The sequence below is a fragment of the Pogona vitticeps genome, chromosome 3 (assembly GCF_051106095.1).
Source record: "Pogona vitticeps strain Pit_001003342236 chromosome 3, PviZW2.1, whole genome shotgun sequence".
NCBI classification, from domain to species: domain Eukaryota; kingdom Metazoa; phylum Chordata; class Lepidosauria; order Squamata; family Agamidae; genus Pogona; species Pogona vitticeps.
In genome coordinates, this window is record NC_135785.1 from 265342528 (window position 1) to 265365019 (window position 22492).

At 56.9% G+C, this 22492-nt stretch overlaps 2 protein-coding genes across 7 annotated transcripts in view; one reads left to right on the plus strand and one right to left on the minus strand.

Annotated features, from left to right (window-relative positions):
- Positions 1-1484, minus strand: part of NUP98 (nucleoporin 98 and 96 precursor) — a 46475-nt gene extending 44991 nt beyond the window's left edge. For all 4 annotated transcript variants that reach the window (XM_078390566.1, XM_072993382.2, XM_072993379.2 and 1 more), the window contains exon 1: positions 1265-1484. The gene's annotated coding sequence lies outside the window, so the exon portion shown is untranslated. The remainder of the gene's footprint in view (positions 1-1264) is intronic.
- A 151-nt stretch (positions 1485-1635) lies between these two features.
- PGAP2 (post-GPI attachment to proteins 2) lies at positions 1636-17381 on the plus strand. Of its 3 annotated transcripts, none has more exons than XM_020791920.3 (7): positions 1641-1913; positions 3667-3784; positions 4202-4376; positions 4873-5125; positions 5909-6015; positions 14022-14130; positions 15608-17381. In XM_020791920.3, the coding sequence occupies exons 2-7, from the start codon at positions 3747-3749 to the stop codon at positions 15736-15738; spliced, it is 813 nt and encodes a 270-aa protein (XP_020647579.3). In that variant the 5' UTR covers positions 1641-1913; positions 3667-3746; the 3' UTR covers positions 15739-17381. The 3 variants fall into 3 exon arrangements, with proteins under 3 accessions (XP_072849485.1, XP_020647579.3, XP_020647580.3); XM_020791921.3 differs by having other exon boundaries at positions 1641-1864; XM_072993384.2 differs by lacking the exon at positions 3667-3784 and having other exon boundaries at positions 1636-1913.
- The last annotated feature ends 5111 nt before the right edge of the window (positions 17382-22492 follow it).

Here is a 22492-nt window from a genome sequence, read left to right on the forward strand (position 1 = left end):
CTACCTGAACGTACCACGACGCTCTTGATTGGCTCCTTTTTCTACCACTACTTATAGGTTTTGTCCATACAGTGGAAGGATTATGTACTTGGCTTTGGTAACTTATTTATTTATTTAATTTATACCACGCCTATCTGGCCCACCGGACCACTCTAGGCGGCTTCCAAATATAAAATCAAATAATAAAACATAGACAAATACATAATAATCAAACAAGAACAGCAGTAAAAATAAAAAGTAAAAGTAAGAAAAAATCAAGAGTTGGCTGAAGGGAAGGCCTGAATAAACATCCATGTTTTTAATTGGGTTTTAATGCCAAAACATGCACAAAAATAAGAAACTGAAATTAAGGAATCAATCCCAGCCTACATGAGACTGCTGAATCCATATGCACGACATTCAAGGCAGTCCAAAACAAACAGGATAGTTTCTCTTCCAGCAGAAACATTATTATGTAATTATTCTACAGAACCAGGTTGCCTGATGTGAGCCCTTCCTTCTGCTGCCCTACAAGTTTTCTGCTAGCCATCTCCCCTTTACTGCTTTCATGTTTGTTCCTCAACCTCTGACCCCATCAAGGGACTCCTGCCTCCCCTTTTTTCCCATTAAATGCAACCAACCCAGGTTGACCCTCAAGACATCTGATCTCAAATGCAAAACAGGATTGGGGCTCGCCAGTGTTTTATATGGCAGATGCACAGGAAAGGTGAGAGCGCTCCTGGTAACAGAGAGCCCACCCCCCAAAAAAACCTGGGAAACCTTTCCCCCCCCCGCGCTCCCCGGGCAAAAGAGCCGCCGCCCCCCCCCGCTCCCTCTGGAGCACCTGCAGCAACCGCCCCCCCCCGCCCCAACGGCGCCGGCGGGCCAATCTATTGGGGGGTGTCCCACAAGACTCGGGGGGCGCCCCTACTGCCTCACCCCAAGGAAGTTATTGAAGCCCGGGAGGGGGGTCCCGGGCACAAGCAACCCCCCCGCTCGCCCCCCACGCCACTGACTCAGCGCCCGGGCCCGCCTCCGGCCAAGCGCCGAGAACGGGCTCCGGGAGGTTCCGCCTGGCCGAGGGAAGGGGGGGTGTCCGGGGGGGTGTCTTTGCGGCCTACCTCAGCCCCTCTTCTCGCCGCCCCTCTGAGAAGGCCCTCCTGCGCTCCACGGCGAAGGGCCGCCGCCCCCGCCCGCGCTTCCCTCAGGCGGCACCTGAGGTAAAGTCTCCCCCGCGAAAGGGGGAGGCCGTTGGGGGCCCTCCTCCCGTCCTTCCTCCCCTTACCCGGTTCCCGAGGCTGGCCTGGGCCCGGAGGCGCGGGAGGCGCTCGTCCGCCCGCAGCGGAAAGGGGGCCACGGCCCCAACGGCTCCCTCTGGCTCCGGTCCCGGCGGAGGAGTGGCGTCGGCGGCAGAGAGACCGCAATGCCCGCCTCAGCCGTCGTCGTCGTTGCCTCGCGCGAGAGATCGAGGCCCGAACGTAAAGGGGGGAGAGGCAAAGTGCGTCACACTCGCACGCTCGGCGGACGCACGGCGACGTCAGCGCGCCCGCGCAATCTCATTGGCGCGCGCCTCTCCCGCGCCCGAAGACACCAGGGAGCTCGGACCTGCGCTATTGGTCGAGGGATCCCTCCCAGCGCGCGCCACGGACGCCGCCGTGCGTCAGCGGCAGACCCTGCTTTGACGCCCGGGGGTAAAGGTCAAGCCGCGAACGGGGATTGGCTGGAAAAGGGAGAGGGCCTCTTCAGGGCGGGGCGGCTCGAAAGCGAAGGTGGGAGGGGCCAGGAGCCACGCCCCTGGCCCGAAGTGGGAGGAAGCGACGGTCCTCAAGATGGCGCCTGGTTCCCATAGCAACCGTTGAAGGCCGAAGCGAGAAGGAAGTCACGGGTGAGGACACGGAGCGCCCGCGCGGCCCCCGCCGGGCGGGGAAATCAAGGTGAACAGGGCCCGGAGCGGAAGGCCATGGGGTGGGTGGGTCCGTAGGGAAGGCCACAGGCCTGGGGCCGAGAGAGGCAGAGCGAGGGCTGAGGAGAGACGGTGGGGGGGGAGAGGAAATATCTCTAATTTGGACGAATCAACGAATTTTTAGTGATTTTTGATTCGTTGATTTGTCGAGCTGCAAAACAGCCCCCAGGCACCTACTTAGAGGCACCAAATTCTCAGGGAAGCCGCCTCTGCCCTGACTCTCCTTTACAAGCTCTCCAAGTTTGGTGAAGGTTGGGTTTCAGATGTCCGGGCTTTACACCCACAAAGAGGGTTACCTTCCCCCCCCCCCCGGATGTTCCCTTTAGCAGCTTGGTTTTGGAAATCCAACCTTCTCCCAAGGGCTGGCGTTGTAGGGTTTTAAAGTGAAAAACAGATTGACGAGTTGATTTGTAAGAAATTGTGATTTGTCTCTCTTAATTCACGGAGTTGCCATAAATTGGAGATGGTTGGGTGACAGCCCATAAAAGTAACAGTTGTTGGAGAACTGGGAACAGCTGAAAATGTGTTTTAAGTTAGTTTTGTTCTTTTTTATTTTCCTTTAATTAAACAAAATTAAAAGGAAAGAACAGCTTATCAATTGGCCTGTATTTCATACAGCTTATGCCAAAGGAAACCTGTGGGTCTTTTAAAGTGATGAATTCATTCTCAGTAGGGAGCCAGCCAGACTTGGCCTTTGCTAATTGTTGAATGTAGTGAGCTGAATCCTTCTACCCTAAGCGGGTGCTTGCTCACGTCCAATCAATGAACCCCATATTGGTAGAGAGGAGCCTTGTAAGTGGTGGTGTTACATTCCTGATTTTCCCTCCAAATAAACTGCTCATAGGCTTGATCCCAGAGGGTTGTCATGAAGCCAACTTAACCAGCTTAGTGCCCTTGAAGACTGCAGGAAGCTGAGCTGCCAGTCCTCCTTTTCTAGACAGGTTCCAGATTTAACTGAGGGACGTGGTGGCGCTGTGGGCTAAACCGCAGAAGCCTGTGCTGCAGGGTCAGAAGACCAGCAGTCGTAAGATCGAATCCACACGACGGAGTGAGCGCCCGCCGCTTGTCCCAGCTCCCGCCAACCTAGCGGTTCGAAAGCATGCAAATGCAATTAGATAAATAGGGACCACCTCGGTGGGAAGGTAAACAGTGTTCTGTGTCTAAATCACACTGGCCATGTGACCACGGAAAGATTGTCTTTGGACAAAAACGCTGGCTCTATGGCTTGAAGAGCGGGATGAGCGCCGCCCCCTAGAGTCGGACACGACTGGACAAAAATTGTCAAGGGGAACCTTTACCTTTACCTCCAGATTTAACTAGGCATTGCCATACATCAGCCCATGCACGTTTGCCAGTTGGACAGGGATGTTGTGTAGATTGAAGCAGCCAGAAGACTGCTGAGAATGCCAAAGCAAGCAGGTAGAAAGAGATACCTTATTTGCAGGCTCCCTGCCATCTTTTAATTTATGGTTCTCCAGCTGAGCCTGGTTGAACTGGGGGTGTGAACCTGAACCACAGGGCCTGCTGCTTATGAGTCAGAAGGGGTGGAGGACACATCTGGCCACAGAGTTCACTCTTGTACAGTAGGTGCATTCAAAGCTTGTGCAATAACCAGAATGAAAGCAGAGACAGAAGTTCTCTTGCCAGCTGCTGTTTCATCTGACCCGCCCAGTTCTGCAGACGCCATCTTTGTTTTCTTCTTTTACAAACGCTTCACCTGGCAGGGCCTGCTTGGAGGAGAGAATGCAGGCACTTCGTTCCTGTTCTCTTGGACGAGATAGAGGACGGGTTCCTGTGGGAGCCTATGCAGAAGAAGAGTTGTAGTGCACATTTCCCCAGCGGGTGAGTGCGGTTTTCTGCGGCTTCTCGGGTGCTGCTACAGGTTCACGGGCCGAGATTAGGTAGGTGAGGAGTCCAGCTGCCTTCAGCTTGCAGCTCTCCTCAGTGGCTCTGGGCTCAGGTGTGGGAGGGAGTGGGCACAGCCATGTGCAGGTCGAAAGCCCGCCCCCCTCTCGGAGCTTTCCTGTTCAGATAAGTCACCTGCGTATATCCAGAGCTTTAGCTGCAATCCTAATAGGGCTGTGGAACGTGAGGCCTTCGGGATGTGGTTGGAGTACAGCTCCCATCGCCCTCATCAGTCTAGCCAGTAGCAAGGAACGATGGGAGGTTTAGTTGAGCATCATTTGGAAAGCCCCATTGTTTCCCGTGCTGCTTAAAAAAGTGAAATGGAGGAAAACGCTGTCTTCCCCCCACCTGTAGGCTGAACAGCATGTTCCAGCTGCCGCTTCCTTTGGACCGAGATGGGACCCTCTTCCGGCTGCGCTTTACCACCCTGGCTGTTGGGACGGTGTGCTGCCCGCTCTTTGGCTTCCTCTTCTGTGTGATCTGGTCTCTGCTCTTTCACTTCCAAGAAACCACAGCCACTCATTGCGGCGTAAGTCCTGCTGAGAGGAGTGTGTGGCTGCGGCGGGTGTGCACTTACATCGGGTGATTGCTCTCTCAGAGCTTGGATCGAGCAACAGCAGACTGCAAAAAATGCCAGTCGTTGTGGGAAGGGGATTTAGCGCACACCGTTATGCTAGTCGGAGCATCCCGATCTCAACTTATTTTGGAAAACTGAACCGAGCTAGGTCTGGGTCGTATTTCAGTAGGAGCCCCCACCTCACCCCCCAGGGATCACTCGGTAGGGCTGGGGAAGAATCCTGCAGTTTGGCAGGGCCTGGTGGTTGCTGGGCAGGTGCGGGCTCTGGGGCCGGAAGCCGCAGGTGCCAGAATCTCAAATTCTGGCTAGGGACGGCCACTCCGTGTATGTGGCAGCCTCGGCAGGGATGAGAGCCGAGAAGCGGAAGTTTCTGCAAGGGAAGCAGCTCTCCAGAGCCCTGGATCTGGGTTGCGCTGATGCCACTGGGGGTGTTTATTTCCCTGGGCAGGTCCCCAACTATCTGCCCTCCATTAGTGCCGCGATTGGCGGAGAAACACCTCAGCGCTATGTCTGGCGTTTCTGCATCGGGCTGCACTCGGGACCCCGGTTCCTGGTGGCTGTCGTCTACTGGAACTACTATCGGGGCTGCCATAGCACGAACCCCAAGTACCCTTGCCTGTGCTCCAAGGCCTTGGTCCTCAACCTGCTGGAGAACGTTGCCCTGCTGCTGCTGACCTACGTCTCCTCCTCTGAGAACTACCGTAAGTGTCCTGGCCTCGCTTCTCTTCTCCTGGCGGTTGCTTGAGTGTGGGATTCCTTGGACCCTTTGGAGACTTGGGGAATGTGGCTGAAAGCCAGACTGGCTCGGGAGCATCACTGGCCTCCTTAGGCAGAGGCCTTCCTTGTCCCTGGCTCTCTTGCCTCCACTGGAGGTTCTGCTCGGCTTCTCAAAGGCACCTGTCCTTTTGATCCTCTGGCTGCCCTAGCCACCCCAATAAAGTAAGGCTGGGATGCGCACGTTCGGTGGGGAGATCACATTTGTCCTCTGTACAGTTTTCTCATAGGAACAAATTGTGGATGTTGGGCTTCCCCACCATCACCCTTTTGCCAATCTCTTTCTTTATGGCTGCTCTCCAGTCCTTCCCCCTTCTGAAAGGACCTTTTACCCCTTTGGACAGTATCAGTGTCGGAGTGAAAAGAGTAACTATCTCCTATGCATTGGGGTAGGGGATTGAGAGAGAGAGGGTGTGAAGGTTGATCTGTGGCTGGAATTTCTTTGCTTTATGGGTGCAACTTCCACCTTAGCTTTCTGATCTAAACCCAAGTTAATGTGCCCCTTCCCACCCCAGGAAATATGAGTAAGCTTGGAAAAGGGAGACTTGCCGTGGATTTCCTCATTCATCCTCCAGAGTTCCAGCGGCCGTGTTTTTAGGCTGAGGTTTGGTGTTTCACGGGGAAACGGTTGTCCTGGTGACTGGTCTGCCCGCCAGGGCTGCGGCTTCCTTTTTCACAGTCTGGGTCGCCTCTTTTCTTGTCGCCCACAGTCATCCACAAGAGCGCCTTCATCCTCTTCATCTTTTCGGCCCTCAGCCACATGCTCCTGACCTGCACCCTGTGGCGGATGACTAGGAAACATACAGCAAGTCCTGAGGTATGATACTTTGTTCCCAAATGATTAGGGTCATGGTTAGAGTGAGGTGGATGTTTTTGTGGGTGATTGCTCGGTGTTTCTGCAGCTCTCGTGAGGCTGGGAAGAGTTTGGGGTCAGACACAAGAGAAGCAGCCCAGAAAGGTTGGGAGGGCAAGCCGGCCTCGTGTGGAGCAGAGCAGCCTTTCCCCCGTGCCGCCTCCTGATTCTGCCAGGACGACAAAGCGGCTTTTGTTCTTTATTTATTTATTTTATTTATTTATTTTATTTATATCCTGCCTATCTAGTCAATAGACCACTCTAGGCGGCTTACAACAGGGATAAAACAATAACTAAGACAAGTTATATAAAAACGCATTCAACAGTTAGATCAAACACAAGGAAAGAGAAAAGAGGGGAATCAGGAATTGGCTGGGGGGGGAAGGCCTGCCGGAACATCAATGTTTTTAGTTGTTTTTTGAAAATACCCCGCGAGGGAGCTGCACGAATATCAGGAGGAAGGTTGTTCCAGAGGCGAGGAGCCACTGCCGAGAAGCCCCGATTTCTTGTCTTTTCCTTCCGGGCCTCCCTCGGCGTTAGGCTCCTCAGCCTCACCTCCTGGCTCGCGCAAGTGATATGGGTAGATCTTGGTGGCAGAAGGCGTTCCACCAAATATCGAGGCCCTAAACTGTTTAGGGCTTTGTATGTGAGCATCAACACTTTGAAGTCGATGCAGAATCGGATGGGCAGCCAGTGCAAAGTGGCCAGAGTGGGTGAGATGTGTTGGAATTTCTTCACCCCACTAAGAAGTCTGGCCGCCGCGTTCTGACCCATCTGAAGTTTCCGCAGCAACCTCAAAGGCAGCCCCACGTAGAGTGCATTACAGTAGTCTAATCTTGAGATTACGAGCGCATGCACCAAAGTGGTGAGCGCCACAGCATCAAGATAGGGCCGCAGCTGGGCTAAAAGCTGAGATGGTAAAAGGCGGTTTGGACCACCGACGTCACCTGGGATTCCATAGTGAGCGCTGGGTCGAGATGGAACCCCAAGCTGCGGACCCCCTCCTTGGCAGGGAGGGTCACCCCCCCAAAGGAGAGGGAGTTTCCCAAGCCTCCGACTGCGGGGGCACCCACCCTTAGTACCTCCGTCTTGTCCGGGTTCAGCCTCAGCCCGTTCTCCTGCATCCATTGCAGTACGGTCCCCAGGCAGCGCTGAAGGGACAGAACGGCATCACCTGCGGTCGGTGGAAAGGAGATGTAGAGCTGGGTGTCATCAGCATACTGATGACACCGGGCTCCACACCCCCTGATGACCCCACCCAGCGGCCTCATATAGATGTTAAACAGCATTGGGGAGATGATCGACCCCTGCGGAACCCCACAATTGAGATTCCACGGGGCCGAGACGCTCTCCCCAAGCTGCACTCTCTGGGGGCAGTCCTCCAAGAAGGAGCGGAGCCAGGCCAGAGCAAGGCCCCCTATTCCCAGCTCGGAGATACCGTGGTCAATGATATCAAAGGCTGCTGAGATGTCGAGGAGGACCAGCAGGGACACTTTGCCCCTGTCAGCCTCCCTCAATAGGACATCACACAGGGCGACCAATGCCGTTTCTGTACCGTGGCGCGGCCTGAAGCCCAACTGAAATGGATCCAGGGCATTTGTTTCGTCCAGGTGCGCCTGAAGCTGGTCGGCCACCACCCTCTCCACCACCTTACTTAGGAAAGAAACGTTGGCGACGGGCCTATAGTTGCCAATCTCGTCCGCGCCAAACCTGGTTTCTTCCTAATGGGCCTAATGAGCGTCTCCTTCAGGGCAGATGGAAATCTGCCCTCGAGGAAAGACCCATTGATTATTGCAGTGGCCCATTCCGTTGTTGTAGGCCTGGCTGCTTTGATTAGCCAGGCCAGACAGGGGTCAAGGAAGGAGGTGGTGGCACGACAGCGGTCGAGCGCCCTGGCGACAGTGTCAGGCGTGACAGGCTGAAAGGAGTCAAAAATTGCTGGGCAAGACGGAGCGCTGGACATCTCAGCTCGACTCACTTTATTCAAAAAAGGGGAAAGGTCCCGGCGGATGGCCTCCACTTTAGATTTTAAAAATGCTGCAAATTGGTCCAGTGTAAAACTAGGGGGAGGCCCATTACCCAGGCCAATTCCGGATAGGTCTCGCACTATACGGAATAATTCCGCCTGCTGGTTGGACGCTTCGCTTATCCGGTTAGCGAAGTATGCTCGACTGGCAGCCTTTACCCTAGCCAGGTAAAGGTTAGTGGCGACCTTAACAGCTATCCAATTATAATCCATCGGGTCCTTTCTCCATTTGCGCTCTAGCCGTCTCCTAATCCGCTTCAGCGCCCGGAGGTCCTGGTTAAACCATGGCGCCGGGTGAGCTCGGCGTTGGAGAGGGCGTTTAGGTGCGATCGTGTCTACAGCCCTGACCGCAGCGGCGAACCAGCTGTCGGTCAGGACCTCGACAGGAGCGCCAGCCAGGTCTGCCATAGCACCTCTCATGTGGTCCTGGAATCCAATCGGATCCAGTAGCCTTCGAGGGCGGACCATGACAATAGGTCCCTGCTCCCTGCGAGGGGGAGGGCTATGTTGAGGTTACATTTTATTAGGTGGTGATCCGACCATGACAGAGGGACCGACTCGAGGTCAGTCACCATCGAACCACTCTCGCTCCAACTGGAGGAAAAAAACAGGTCAAGTGTATGGCCTACCACGTGGGTGGGGCCGATGACATGTTGGGACATGTTCAAGAAGGCCATGGTCTCCAAGAACTCAAGAGCTGGTCCGGAAATCTCTGCCCCCGCGTGGACGTTGAAGTCCCCCAAGACCAACAGCCTCGGGCAACCCAACAGTGCCGCGGAGACAAAGTCCGCCAGCTCCGGTAGGGAAATGGCTGGGTCGCGGGGAGCACGGTAACCCAGCAAGATCCCAATACCGTCCCTAGCCCCAATCGACACGTGAAGGGCCTCCAGACCTGGCTTTACCACCGAGGAGCGCCTAGTAACCTCCAAGATGGATTTATAAACAATGGCGACTCCCCCCCCCCGACCTTCCAGTCTACCCTGGTGTTGGACACCATAACCGGGCGGGCAGATGAATGCTAGGGGGGGACCCCCTTCTCCGCCTATCCATGTTTCGGTTATGCATGCCAGGTCTGCATCCACCTCCAGGATAAGGTCATGAATCACCTGGGCCTTATTGGATACAGACCTGGCATTCAACAACACCAGGCGTATAGTGGAAGGATGACTGATCTGGCTGCCTCAATATTGAGGGTTGGTCCCAGGCTCAGAACAATGGACAGCCTTCAGACATCTGTCCGTCGTTCTTCTTACACGAGTGGGGACTGGGCCAACGCCATATATACGTCTGCCCGTTATCACAGCAATATTTTGGGGGCCCTCGCTGGGGGGGCAGGCCTTCCGTTCCATCAAGGGAGAAGGGAGGAGAGGGGGAGGAGGGGAGGAAAGAAGGGCAGGGAAAAGAGAAAAAGAAAAAGATAATAAACAAAAATTAACTTAACTTTCTTAGCACTTCTAATCTGTGGGTCCTTCTTCCTTCGGGGGCCTCTCAGCCCCATATAGCCCCACCAGGGGTGTTTCCCCCCCCAGGGAAACCTGGAGGGACCAAGAGGGTTCTTGTTTCCAAAGTCCTCAGTCCGAGCAGTTCTGCTCCAGTGGTGGGACCTATAGTAATTCCCATTTTACAGACTTGGAAAGGAACTGAGAGTTACACATGCATATGTGTGTTCAGAAATGTGCCATGCTGCATGCACTATGCTTTCTCGAGTACAGTATGAGAAGTTGTACACAGCGAATGGTGGCCCAGGATCACCCCATGGATGAACAGCTGTGATTCTGACCCCTTCCGCCTGCTGGGCGCTTGTTTTAACTTACCTGGCATTTGCAGAAGCCAGCCAGGAGACGTATCTGGTTCCCAGTAATAATAAAACAAAGTGTAGTTTTTGGATTAATCTTGGAAAGATAACTTAATTGAAACACTTTAAAAGTCTGGTGATAGTAACTGGTTGTCATTGAGAAGGAGATAAGTTAAACTCTTCTCTCTGTCCTGCTATGTTTTCATCAGGGGGGTGCCTCGCTTCTAAAAATGGGGGCCACTCCCCCTCACAGAGCATTCCTTGTGCTTGATTCTGGAGTCAGAAAGGAGGGCTGAGTCTTAACCTTTCTCTGGTCAGGTGATATTTCTCCATTTGTTTGATCTCCCCCCCCCCAAAAAAATTCACAGGCTGCCTCTATCTATTGGAGAGCGTAGGGGTTACCCTGCTGCTGGTGGTGTGAGTATGGGCAGGTGCCACCAGGGGGCAGCAGGTGTCTCCTTTTGGGTGATCTCCAAGTTGTCTTTTGGGCTCATTTGCTCTGGAGCTTTGAGGTGGCTTAAGCCTTGGTGGGAGGATTCCAACTTACACGGCAGGCAGGCAGGCAGGCAGACAGGCCACCGTATGAATGAGTGGTGGCTTCTGAATGGTCCTGTCTCTAGCAACCCAGTTCTCCCACCCCCTGTGTCTGGATTTGGTTTCAGACCCACTTGTTTCTCTTTCTGGCAGTCCATGGCACCAGTAAACCTTTTTTTTCAGCAATTTTTTCATGTTCCCTTTCTTCACTGCCTAGCTTTCATGTCTCCCTAGACTCCTTGAAAGCCATAGCAAGTAAGACCTTGCTCTCGGTCTGCAGGCAGGCCTCTTTGCCCTTAAAGTTCGTCTGGCTATCTTGTAATAGCCACAGCGGGGTGCCCCCCCCTCCGATCTGGCACGTTGAGCCTTGCTGCCCTGTTGAGGCAGCAGAGAATGTTGCTCTTGGTCAAGACACGGTTATGTAAGGCGGGCTGTGTAGCCCATGAGGAAAACTCGTGAGAGGGTGGTGGTGCTGGTGCTGGGGATCTCACACCCTCCCTGTGGCCTGCCAGACGAGGCACTGGGGTGGCCCCTATAGAGCCATGTGTGGGACTCTCTGGCCTCAGGGCTGTTCCGATGCTCTCAGCCAAGACCTGAGAGGAGAGGCAGAAGAGACAGGAGGTGGCTGGCAGGAAGCGAGAGAAAGGACTAGGGAGAGAGGTCCGGAGGGCTGGTCAGAGGCAGCCTCAGAAGCCTGATTGGTTGCCATGGGTCTCAGCCCCTGGTCCTGCCTCTGTTCCTCCTTCCCTTTTTAACGGGGGCTGGAAGAAGCAGAGCAGAAGTTCCAAAAGGGCGAAGACCTGAAGAAGACCCAGGTGGGAGGCCCAGGGAGTTGAGCAAAGGAAGGGCCAAGCACAGGCGGAAACAGGTGTGGCCATCTGTGGGTCGACCTGGCGGAGCAGGCCTGAGGAAGGGCAGCTGGCCAAGGACCCCCTGTGCAGAGGCTCTGGCCTGAGGCTTCAGCAGGGCAGCGATGGGGCAGGGGAGAGAGATGTGCTCAGGCATCCTGAGAAACGGGGCCTGCCACTCCTTGCACAGACCTCTCTGCCCCTGGAGGTGGGCTCGTTGCCCCGACTGGGAAACGGGGCTCAACATGCTAGATCAGGGGCACCCCCACTGTGGCTGGGGAGCAGGTGGAGCTGGCAACAGAGAGTGCTTGGAAAAAGCACCCCCATAACGACTAGGATAGTGAAATCAACATGGGAGAAGTTATGGCCAGCAGGCCTTTTCTCCGAGGGGCGTGTTGAGCAATTTGCATTCTCCTTTCTGCTTTGATCAGATTCTTCCCTTTCCCGCTTTAGCCACTCAACTTGAAGGCTTCATTTAGTTGTTTCAAAATCTGGTGCATCACCCAGGGAAACTTTTTGTGCTGTTTCTTGACAAAAAGCAAGTGGAAACTGTGACTGTGAGCCAAATAATGCTTACTGTGGTTTCCAGTTTCCAACGCCGTCCTAGGGCACAGTGGTGGTGGCGGCGTCGGCGGTGGCGACGTTTCTCTCTGTATCACAGGGCTGTTGTGAGGGCAGCAATGGGGACAGGAAGCCTGTCCAGCCCCTTGAGCTTCTAGATGGAAAGGCCCCTTGACCGAAGAACGGTACACTCCTTCTATCTGGGATGGTCGTCCTCTTCCACCGAGCGCGCAGCTTCGGGAGGGACGCACATGGAGCGGTGAGGGAGGAAGGGGACACCCGCCTAGCCAGCCAGATCAGCCGAATCAACCCTGGCGATCAATGGGGTGACAGATGTCGCAGCCAGATCGCCCTCACATGTAGATGGAAAGGCATGACGTCAGTGGAGCAGGCCAGCCCGTAGACCACCCCGTTGCCTCCGGAGCGTCACTTACAAAGTTTTGCTGATGGCAGCTGCAGGCCTCACAGCTAAGACCTCAGCTCCGGCAGAGCCTCGGAGAAAGTGCCACACAACAACTTAATTAGCAAGCTCATTTGCGGTGGGCTGGATAGAGCCCAGGGGTCAGGTGGATACACAGCTGGCTACAGAATTGTCCGAGGGAGTTGATGAATGGGTCCTTCTCCAGCTGGGGGGAGGTCACAAGTGGGGGTATGCCAAGGCTCAGTCCTGGGCCCAGTGCTCTTCAATATTTGTATTAATGACTTTGATGACAGAGTGCAGGGAATGCTTGTCAGATTTGCAGATGATACCAAATGGAGCAGAATAGCTTAATACCCTAGAAGACAGAAACAAAATTCAAAATGACCTTGATAGGATGGGGCACGGGGCCAAAAGCAACAGAATCAGCACATGCCAACTGGGCGCAAAGTGTGCCACAGACGAACTGGTGGGAGGGAGACCGAACAGGCTTCCTGTGATGTGCAAGGGGCCCTCCTGCGCCCTGCGAGGCTGCCTCGTGGAGGACGGAGGGCGTCTGCCTCCTGTCTTCTTCCTTTTCTCCTTCCCCCCACCCGCCCCGAGGAGTTTCCCCTGGCGGCCTCCGCTCCTCCTCTCCAGTGTGGTTTCCTGCTTCAGCCCGAGGCTGGGGTGCCCCCCCCACCCTCACCCCGGCCTCTGAGCCAACTCTTGGAATTGGGCCATGCGGGCAGTCCCTGGGCTGTGCCCCTTTGTGGATGGGTGGGTGGGTGGGGAGGGGGATGCAATGCAAGGCAGGGGGCTCAGGACACGGCTTCTCCCTTCTTTCCTTTCCTTTCCTTCCTTTCCTCTCCTAGGTCCATTAGTAAATGCAGTCTGCGGAGGGGGGAATTTCGGGGTGCAGCCAGCCCCCTGAAACACCTGAGAGGATGCAGAGACCTTTGATGAGAAGTGGGCAGGGTGGGGAGAGGGAGAGCATGGACACAGGGACAAAATCCGAGTATGCGTTTCTTAGACCTGGGTTGGGGAACTGTTGGCTCCCCCACCTTCCATCAGCCCCATCCGTCAAGGGGACCTGAGGGCAAAGCTGTGCGGGAGGCTGCCTCGTCTGGAGGGAAGCAGGCCGCCTGGGCCCAAGCCAGGGAGACCTCCTCCTCCTGCTGCTGCTGCTGCTGCTGCTGCTGCTGCTTGGCCTTGCTTTGGAGCGGCAGAGACACCAAGCGCAGGAACGGGCACCACCCTGTCGAGATGACTACAAGCAAGGGTTATTGGGGGGGGGATCCCTAACCTGGGCATCTCCCTGCCTGCCGGTGCTGCCCCCGTGGGCTCCGTTCTTCTTTTCAGGATGGGGGGGGGGAACGTGGCTTGGGCCGAGCCTTCTTGCCTGAGGAAGTTGGGGCTGGAGGCAGCTGCCTGCTCGAGGGGAAAGGGGCTGGTGCTCCTCCTTTTCTTGGCCCCTTTCTCCACCTCCTCCCCTCAACCAGCCTACAGACTTGGCCCAGGAGGGCTTCCAGAATGTGTTCTTTCTGCAAATGGCTTGTTGGGGGGAATGGGAATCTCTGGAGAGACAGCAGGCCCTCGGCTCAAGCTTTCTTCGGGTTCCTACAGGACCAATCCTGAGGGTGAAAGCAAGCCCCTGTTCCAACCGGTGGGGAAACGTTCCCTTCTGGATGAAGGCTGGGGGAGGGAGGGGCTTGTAAGTAAGTAAACATGGGCTGACAAAGTCCCTGCGGCGTCCGGTGACCCTCTTCCACCTCTCTCTCTCTCTCTCTCTCTCCCTTTATTTTGCAGGAGCGCAAGTCATACAGGTGGAAGTGCCGGCTGTCCCTCTTCAACCTGATCACCTTCTCAGTGGCTGTGGGCTTTTATTTCCTCCACAACTGGTCCTGCGCGGCTGGAGGTAAGGGGGCTCCTCTGTGGCACGGGGCAGTGTTTTAATTCCAGGACTGGTTGAGAGGGTCGTGGTTTGCCTGAGGCTGAGAGGCGAGGTTTGATGCTCACGCTCCCCGTCGCCATCTCCCCATGTCAGTGCTGCCAGCTTCCCAGCTTGCTAGTCTACGTGGTGAGTAAGCAGTCCTGACCCCTTAGCGGTCGTGAAGATGTCCCTCGCGTGCATCCCACTCCTGGGTGACAGGGTCCCTCCAGGCCATCCCTCTCCTTGCTCGGTGGCTTTCTGGGTACCCCAGGGCAGGCTGCCTTCAAAGTCCTCGTCACTCTGGGCGGGCAGGCGGGAGCCGGGCAGGCGCCCTAGGATGCTCTCTGGACTCCAGGAAGAAAGCCGCCTCCCCAGATAGATAGAGCGGGCCCAGCCCCAGAGGCTGAAAAGTGTGGTTTCAGGGAAGGCCCTCCCCAGAAGGGCCCAAACGCGCCAGGGTCAGCTGCACAGTTTGTGCCTGAGGGCACCAGGAGAGCACGGACCCATCTCCCAAGGGCCCACTGGACTGGCCGCTGGGACAGCGGAGGCCCTCTCCCCCCCCCAGCTTGCCCCATTCAGTACAGCCGGGAGGGGCTGCCCCTGGCGGCCCTGGTTTCCCTGGGCTTTGCCTGCAGTGGCCCCTCAGAAGGCCGGGCCTGCACCAAACCCTGTCTCGCATGGCAGGACAGCTTCTGCCCTGAGCGCTGTGAGGAATGCTTATCGGTCAGCAGCCACGAGGGGACCCCCTGCATTCTGCACCCTCGGGGGGGGGGGGGCGATGTGCTGACTGACATGGGACCGAGCACCTTAATGAAGGACCTCAACTCTTTTTAAAAAAAATCTCTTTTTTTAATTATTGTTTTAATACCGGGCACCTTCAGAGCCCTCACAGACAAAGGCTAGAAATGCTTAGGCCGTGCTTGGGGGATGATTGCCAGGAGAGGCAGGGAGGCCTGGAGGTGACGATGAAGGTGTGAGTTCTTCTCCTTAGAAGCCGGTCACCATTAGGGCGCCTGCTGGCTTTTTGAAGGCAGCCGCTCTCAAGAGTTCTCCCTCCGTGAGGTTTTTTTTATTCCTGAGCGGCTCCTTGCTTCTATTTCACTTCGACTTACCAGCTGTAACCATTCCTGTTTCCTGTTCTTCATGAAATGGCTGAGGGTTTCCTTTCTTCTCCCTTTCATGAGCGGCGTGGTCGCTTGCTCTAGGACTGATTTTCTCCTCTCAGCCTGAAGGCAGGACTAGCCCCGGAAAGGGCTCCGTCTTCCCTGCCTTAGTAGCCCTGAGCCCCTCCCACAGATTCAGGCAGCTTATGCAAAATCAGCTTCCTCCCCATTCAGGTTCCCCCCTCCCCGGCCGCCACCTCCTTGGTGCACGCCGCAGGGTTGGGGTCGCTTCCGTGCAGGATTGGGCCCCCCCTGTCCAGGCTCTGCCTGAACCTCCTGTTTCTGCTTTCCCTCCCCAGTGTACACAGTCTTTGCCCTCCTGGAGTACTTGGTGGTCCTTTCCAACATGGCCTTCCACATGACAGCCTGGTGGGACTTCGGCAACAAGGAGCTGGTGGTCAGCTCCCAGCCGGAAGACAAGCGCTTCTAGTGGACGCCTCCCTGCCCAGGCCAGCCGGGCCCGCGGCGGCATGTCCTCGGGCTTCCACATGTCCCCAAATGGTTCCAGACAGGAGCTGGCAAGAGGGCCAGAGAGAACTCGGCACCCTGGCCCTGGTCTGCTCGCTGTGGATGTGGGCGCTAGCCGTGGTGGGCCCTGCCCCCCCTCGGGCCAACCTTCCTCCATTTTACCTTCTAAAAGATGGAGTAGCCTCCCCAAGGAGGCCATCGTGCCGCAGCCACGTGGAAGGATGGGAAGGGTGGCAACGACAAGGCAGGCGCCGGGTCCCTGTGCTGCTTGGCCCTTAGCTGGTTGGCGGAGCAGCTCCGACTCGTCCGGCCGTTGCCTCGGGCAGCGGCCGCTTTGCCTCCTCCTCGGCCACGCCGGATCCTCTTCTCCTGGAATGGTTCCGCCCGCCCAAGAGACTGGCTTGGTCCCCACCAGTTTCTTGCCAAGCCTGGCCACCGGGACAGCTGAGGGGAAGGGGCTGCCGGAGGAATTTATGAGAACACCCCTTCTCACGGATCTCCTCTGAAGAAGCCGCCTGCAGGAAAGGGGCCGGCTGTGGACGTTGAACTGCCGTCTGGCTGGCTGGACAGCCGCTCCAGCCCTTCCCCTCCGTTCGCCATCATGTGAAGTATCATTTTGAACCTTGGTGCCGATGGGAGGACCTCTGGGGCCCTCCAGAAGCAGCCGCTCCTTAGGGCCCGTGTGGCAGCAGAGGGGGTGTGTGTGTGCCTGGCTGCCTGCCTGCCATCGCCACTCCTTGTTTTGCAACAGTGAAAGAAAGTCTCAGCAATCCTGGATGCTGATGGAAGGGTCACCTGATGACAGGCCTCAGCTGAAGTGTTTGGTTCATTGTGTGTGAGTGAGTGAGTGTTTGAGAGGGGGGGGGGGAAGGCCCGTTGGGTGGAGCAGACTGGAGACCCTGTGAATGTTCCCAGTGGCCCAGCTGGGCCTGGTTCCCACCCCACCCATTAGTGTCTACTTGACGGTGGGCCTTCCTGTTTTCTACCCGGGCACCCTCTGCTCTTGTTGCCAAAGCCTGCTTGAAGAGGAGGAGGCTGCCTCTCCTCGCTCCCCATATAAGCTCTTTCTCAGAAGACGGGAAGGAAATGTCAGCAAGGATCAGTTCTGGTCCGCGGAAGGAGGGGCTGTAGCAAGAGTCAGGAAGGCGCCCGGGGGAAGCAAGACTAAGGGTGATGGGCAAGCGGCCCCCTGGGCCCCAGGGTCAGTGCCAAAGAAGGGGAGGGCAGACCAGGGCCTGTGGAAACAGGTGTGTGTGTGTGTGTGTGTGTGTGTGTGTGTGTGTGTGTGTGTGTGTGTGTGTGTGTGTCAGAGGACAGGACCAGGTGCTCAGGTTGCCCCCCCCGCCCCCCCCCCACCTTGGCCAGCAAGCCCTTAAAAGGGACCTGGCTGCAGATTTTGCTCTCCCTGGCATGAAAACGCCTCCCCACTGTCCCCTTTGTGCCGGTATGTGTTTGGTGTGCACGAGATTGTGTGTGGGAAAACTTTGTGCTGCCGGATGTCTCTTTTAGTGGCTTCTGCCCTACCAGAATATAAAGCAAAATAAAGTATTTTAAGGCACGTTTCAGGGGGCACCCTGTGGGGCATCCCTCACGTCTTGTCTTCAAGCCTTTCTCTTTTTCTGTAGTTCTCTTTGGGGGGGTCTCCTCCCACCCACACCCACCCCCTGTGCTTCCCCAGGTCTGTGTGTGTCTGGAGAGGAAGGCTCCACCTGCCTGCTGCTGCTGCTGAAGGTGCCCAGGGGATCCCCAGAAGGGTTCCTAGTCCTCGCGTCCTTTGGGGAGGCTCCTTCCCTGTGGGGCTCCAGCCTTCCTCACTCCACCCTGCCCCCGCATCTCCTGTCCTAAAGAGGAACGCGCACAGCGCTTGGGGAAGGGGACCAGCCTAACCTGGAACCTACTCTTCCCCACAGGGGCGGGGGGGGGACGGAGGAGATCTGTTGGGGAGGTCCTGATGCTTTGGACTGGCTGTGGCTGCTGGACTGGCAATGCTGTGCGCTGCCTTCTGACCCGACATGGGGTGGGGAGGAGGAACAGCTGTCTGTTGGGGTGGGGCCACCCAGTGCACCTTGCATGCCTGTTAGCCTCTTCCCTTATCTCTGTCTGCCCGTCATGTTGTTTCTGTCCAGGCGATGTCCCTTGAGCCAAAGAATCAGCCTGCTTCTGCGCCCCCTCTTTCCCCCCCCCCGCTCCAATTCTCACCTCTGGCCTTCCCCTGCCCTGCCGCAGCCCCTCTGCCATGTTCCGAGCTGGGAGGGGTGCTCTCCTGGCTTGCACCTGGCATCTTCTGCATGCAAAAGCACGCCCTGCTCCACCCCACCGCCATCCTCCCGCTTAGCTTCAGCCCCCTCCCTTTCCTTGCAGATGGCAAGGAACTGCACTGTCCAGTCGAGTCTCGCTGCTCGATGGTTTGACCGCCCGTCTCGTCTACCTGTTTTGTGGAATCCCTGAAGCTTCCAACTCTTTTTTTTAAAGGCCATCCTTAGGGCAGAAAACCTGTCCCTGCCTTCTGGCAAACTGCCACTGGGGATGGACAGCCGGCTCAGTGGAAAGCAGAGGTTGTCTGGACTACTCTCTCCTTGGGTTTGAGCAAGGGAGGGGCCATCGGGGGGGATGCGGGGCTTGGGCCTCTGCCCTTTCGCCAACGGATTCCAGGAAGGAGTGCCCCCTTGGCCCGCGCCTGGCGCAGCGGCTCCGCCTGTGAAAGCCGTTTTTGTCTGTGCCTGCGTACGGCCTCTTTCTTCCCAAGGGGACAGATTGGCCTCAATAGCAATCGGCTGAGGTCATTCAGTCTGAAGAACAGATCGGCACTGGCGTGGGGAGGGAGAGACTCCTGCTTCTGTGGGCAAGGCGGTGGTCAGCAGTGGGGCTTTGAACTCCGACCTCCTGACTCTGCCTGGAACATTCCCACCGCAAGGGTCGTGGGCAGAGGTGCGTGTTCCCTAAGGTGGTTTCTTGGGTAGCGTCTGGCTCCAAAGTATGAAGTGTGCCCCATGTCAGTCGGAGAAGGCCTGCCTAAGCGTTCCAGGATTGGTCCTTTTCAAATGCAATGGGAAATCAGGGTCCAGGGTCCAGTCCTGTTGAGCGAGGGTGGTTGCCTTGTCGATCCCGCCAAGGTTAAGAACTGGCAAGAGTTCCCTTCTTTGGTCAGCTACAAGACCCTCCTGGCTGGGCACTCAGGCTGGCTCCTCTCTGCCCTTCCCTAGTATCCCTTCCTTCAGCTGCCAAGGTGAACTGCCCACACCCCGTGATTTGGTTCATCCCCTTTGACAGCTAGCTGGGGGGCTACTTTTCATCTTTTCAGAAAAATTCTCATGGCATGTAAAAAGCAAAAAAACAAAAAACAAAAAAAACAGCAAAGCGTGCTGCTTCTATAGCGCCCCATAGCGCTTCAAGCACTCTTTGGGCAGTTTACAGGTTAATTATGCAGGCTACACATTGCCCCCGCTGCCCCCCAGTGAGCTGGGTCCTCATTTTACCAAGGAGAGTAGGTGGAGTCAACCTTGAGCCGGCTCCCTGGGATTGAACCCTGCATCATGAGCAGAGTTGGGGCTGCAGGACAGCCATTCAGCCATGGCGCCCCGAGGCTCTCTCCAAAAGGTGTAAAGAAAGGTGGTCTCAGTCAATTTGCCTGATTAAATGTGAAATGCCAGTTCTGTATCACAGTAAGGCATCTATGACACCGACCAAAGAGAAGAGCGCTTCCCACCCCCTGAGAGTGTGCATGCAGTTGTGCTGGCTTTGGGGGGGCTGGTCAGGAAAAGGTCCTCCTCTTGTTCTGTGGCTGCCAGGGGCCCATGACTGCCCAGGGAGGAGGGGTAGCCTCTGCAGGGTGACGGTGAAAAGGGAGACGTCCAAACCTGGCTGGTGCACAGCGGAGACGGAGGCGAGAAAGCAGGAGGGGAGGATTCGTTGAAGGAGGCGGAAGAGCAGCCAAGGTACAAACCAGGCTGTACATCGCAGTCCTGCCAAGCGGAGAGCAGGCAAAGGAAGGTCACCCAGAGGGCTCACTCACCTGGGAAGCCAGCTGGGCATGAAAAGAGGCAGTTTCCTTCATCCCGAGGTTAGGCTGCAACGAGTCCCCTTGCACCCATGGCTTCTTTCTCCCTTGAAGTTTCTTTTCCCCAGTTGCGCTCTTTGTCCCGTCCCCCCCTCCCCATATTGAGCAGAACTCTCAGGATAGAGAGCAGGGTTGTCGGCCTTTGGAGGACTTCGGATGATCTTCCCAGTAATTTCCTTGGCCTTCAGCAGAGCTTCTGGGAGCTGAGCTGAGTCCGCTGCAGACTTTCCAAGGAGGAGGTCCCTCCTCTCAAGGAGCCCTCCCTCCCTCCTTGCCTTGTAGGCTGGTGCTGCTCCGGTTGCCTCCTGCCCTTGTTCATCTGTTGCTCCTCGGGCTCGGTGGAGTCTCGGGCGGCTCCTCAGGCTCTCCGCTTCGGCAGGCGGTCGCCTGCAACCCTCCCTGGGAATCCCGGCTTCTCACCAGCCCCCCACCCCATTCCTTGGTGTTTTCCAGCCCTGGAAGCTCAGGGTCATCGTCGGAGGAGGAGTTCTCCAGGTTGGACCCCACTTACTGCTCCCCACAGGGAGCCCACGCTTTGTATGTTTCTTAAGGGTCGGCTTGGCAGCCTCTGCCTTTTGCAGCATGATGAAAGCACCCCTTTGAATAATCCTGAATCACCCTCCTCTACTCGTAATCATCCTGATGTGCTGCTTTTGGAGAATCTTAGAAATACCCACAACCATGTTCTCCTTTTTCCTGCCCTATGTGTCTCTGATACGTTTTCCTAGTGCCGAAGGGGTATCTGTCTTAACTGCTCTCCCTTGGAAAATACTGTAAACACTAAAAAGGTGTGCTGCTTATCTACCGCCCCATAAGCGCTTCAAGTTAAGAATTAGTCCTCCCCTGGAAAGCCGTGGGGCGTAGTGAGAATGCAGAAGCAGTGGCCGTGGGCAGGAGTCGCCAGGGCTGGCCATGGAGCGCTGGTGGTGGCCTCCCGGTGGGTGGGTGCGTGCGTGGCACAGACAGGCACGTGGCCACAGCCCTTCCTTCCCTTGTCCTCTTTGCTCTTCCCCTTCTGGGCACTTGTTTGTTCCCAAAATGGGTTCCAGGAAGAGGAACAAGGGCCTTTCTGGTGAGAAGAGGCGAAGGAGGAACCGAGGCCGGACCTTGCCGGCACTGCCAGGAGGCAAAAAAAAAAAAAAAGGACAAGAAATCCATCTTTGCCTCCCTGGGCAGACAGGCAGGCAGAAGGCCAGGAATTAGTAGCCCAGGGGACTCCCAGCTCGTCCTTGCCACGCACCCAGCTTTGGGCCACCCCCCACCAGGAGGAGGGAAGGGCCAGTGGGAGCTGCAGGCCTAAAGTCCAGCTTTGGGGGCTTTGGGGGACCCAGCCGGCTGGTGCTGCTCAGGGCTTCTTCGGCCTCAGAGCCGCTTCCCCGCTGGCCTCCAGTGACCTCCTGCCGGCCGGTTCCTTGTGGCTGAGCTGCCAAAGGCCTCCGATGCTTGAAGGCGGAGGCAGGTCAAGAGGTCTCAGGCCACCAGGAAACGCCTGAATGGGGGGGAGGGAGAGGAGCCTTTGGCCAGAGAAGCCCTCCCTGATGGACCTGACAGGCAGGCAGGCAGGCGGGCGGGGGGGGGCAAGATGGAGCAGAGGAGGGGAGGGGGTTCCTGGCCTCTTGGCTCAGAGCGGAGCCCTCCCCGCCCCCGTGGCCTGATCGCCTGGGAGCCCGGCCGCCTCGGTGGCCTTTTCAGCCGAGGGGAACTGAAACTGCCAAGCAAGTGCCTGCCTCGCTTCCCCAGCCGTGCTTCCTCAGGAGGGATCACAGGCCAGCAGGCAGAGCCGCCTTCCCCCCAAACCCCACGTTGGGTCAGTCCTTACCCCGAAGAAGCATCTGTTCTCAACTTCCTTTGACCTCTTTGCTTCCCTGGGGTGGCCTCATCCAAGCCACATCACCCCCACCCTGTCCGGGCACATCAGGCGGGAGGGCAGACAGGATTGTCATCGGGGTCGGTGAGCGGACCGACGCCAGGCGCTCAGGAGAGTGGCCGGGCACAAACACACCTCCGAGGGTCGCTTTCTTCTTAGGGTGTTCTCCCAACTCCCCCCCCCCGAGGTTCATTGTCTGTTTTCCTCCCAAGACCGGCCGAGCTCTGCCTCGGGGGCTCCGAGAGCAGAAGGGAAAGGACGGTTTCCAGCAGGGGCACATGAGGTCAGGCGGCCCCAGCCTGGCACCCTTCAGGACCCCAGGACAAGCCTTTGGTCTGGGCCCCCTGGGGTCTCCCCTCCCTCCGCGTTCTCACTTCCTCCTCTGAAGGCAGGGAAGGATTGGCTCCGGCCTCAGTGAGAGGGCGCCTCCTTCCCAGGCTGACCCCCAAAAGGTCCCGTCCTGGGAAACCCTTCCAAGGAGGGCTGCAGAAGCGCCCCTGCCCCACCAGTAGGGACCCCAGAAAGACAGCAGCCAGAGGAAGGCTCTGAGGACCGAGGACCTTTGCCAGCGATCCAAAGCGGCTTCCTAGGTCCAGAGGGCCAAGCCCCTCCGATGGCACCTGCCCGACATGGGAGGACCCACTCTGCCCCCCCAAAGGTTCCTTCTCTTCCAGCCCCAGAGCCTCCCCGGATTGCCGGCTGGGTCCTGCCCCACTCGGTGCCCACAGCCAGCTCTGTCGGCCCTTGTCCTCGGGGGGGGGGCACAGCTGCAATAAAGCCACAAGCAGGAGG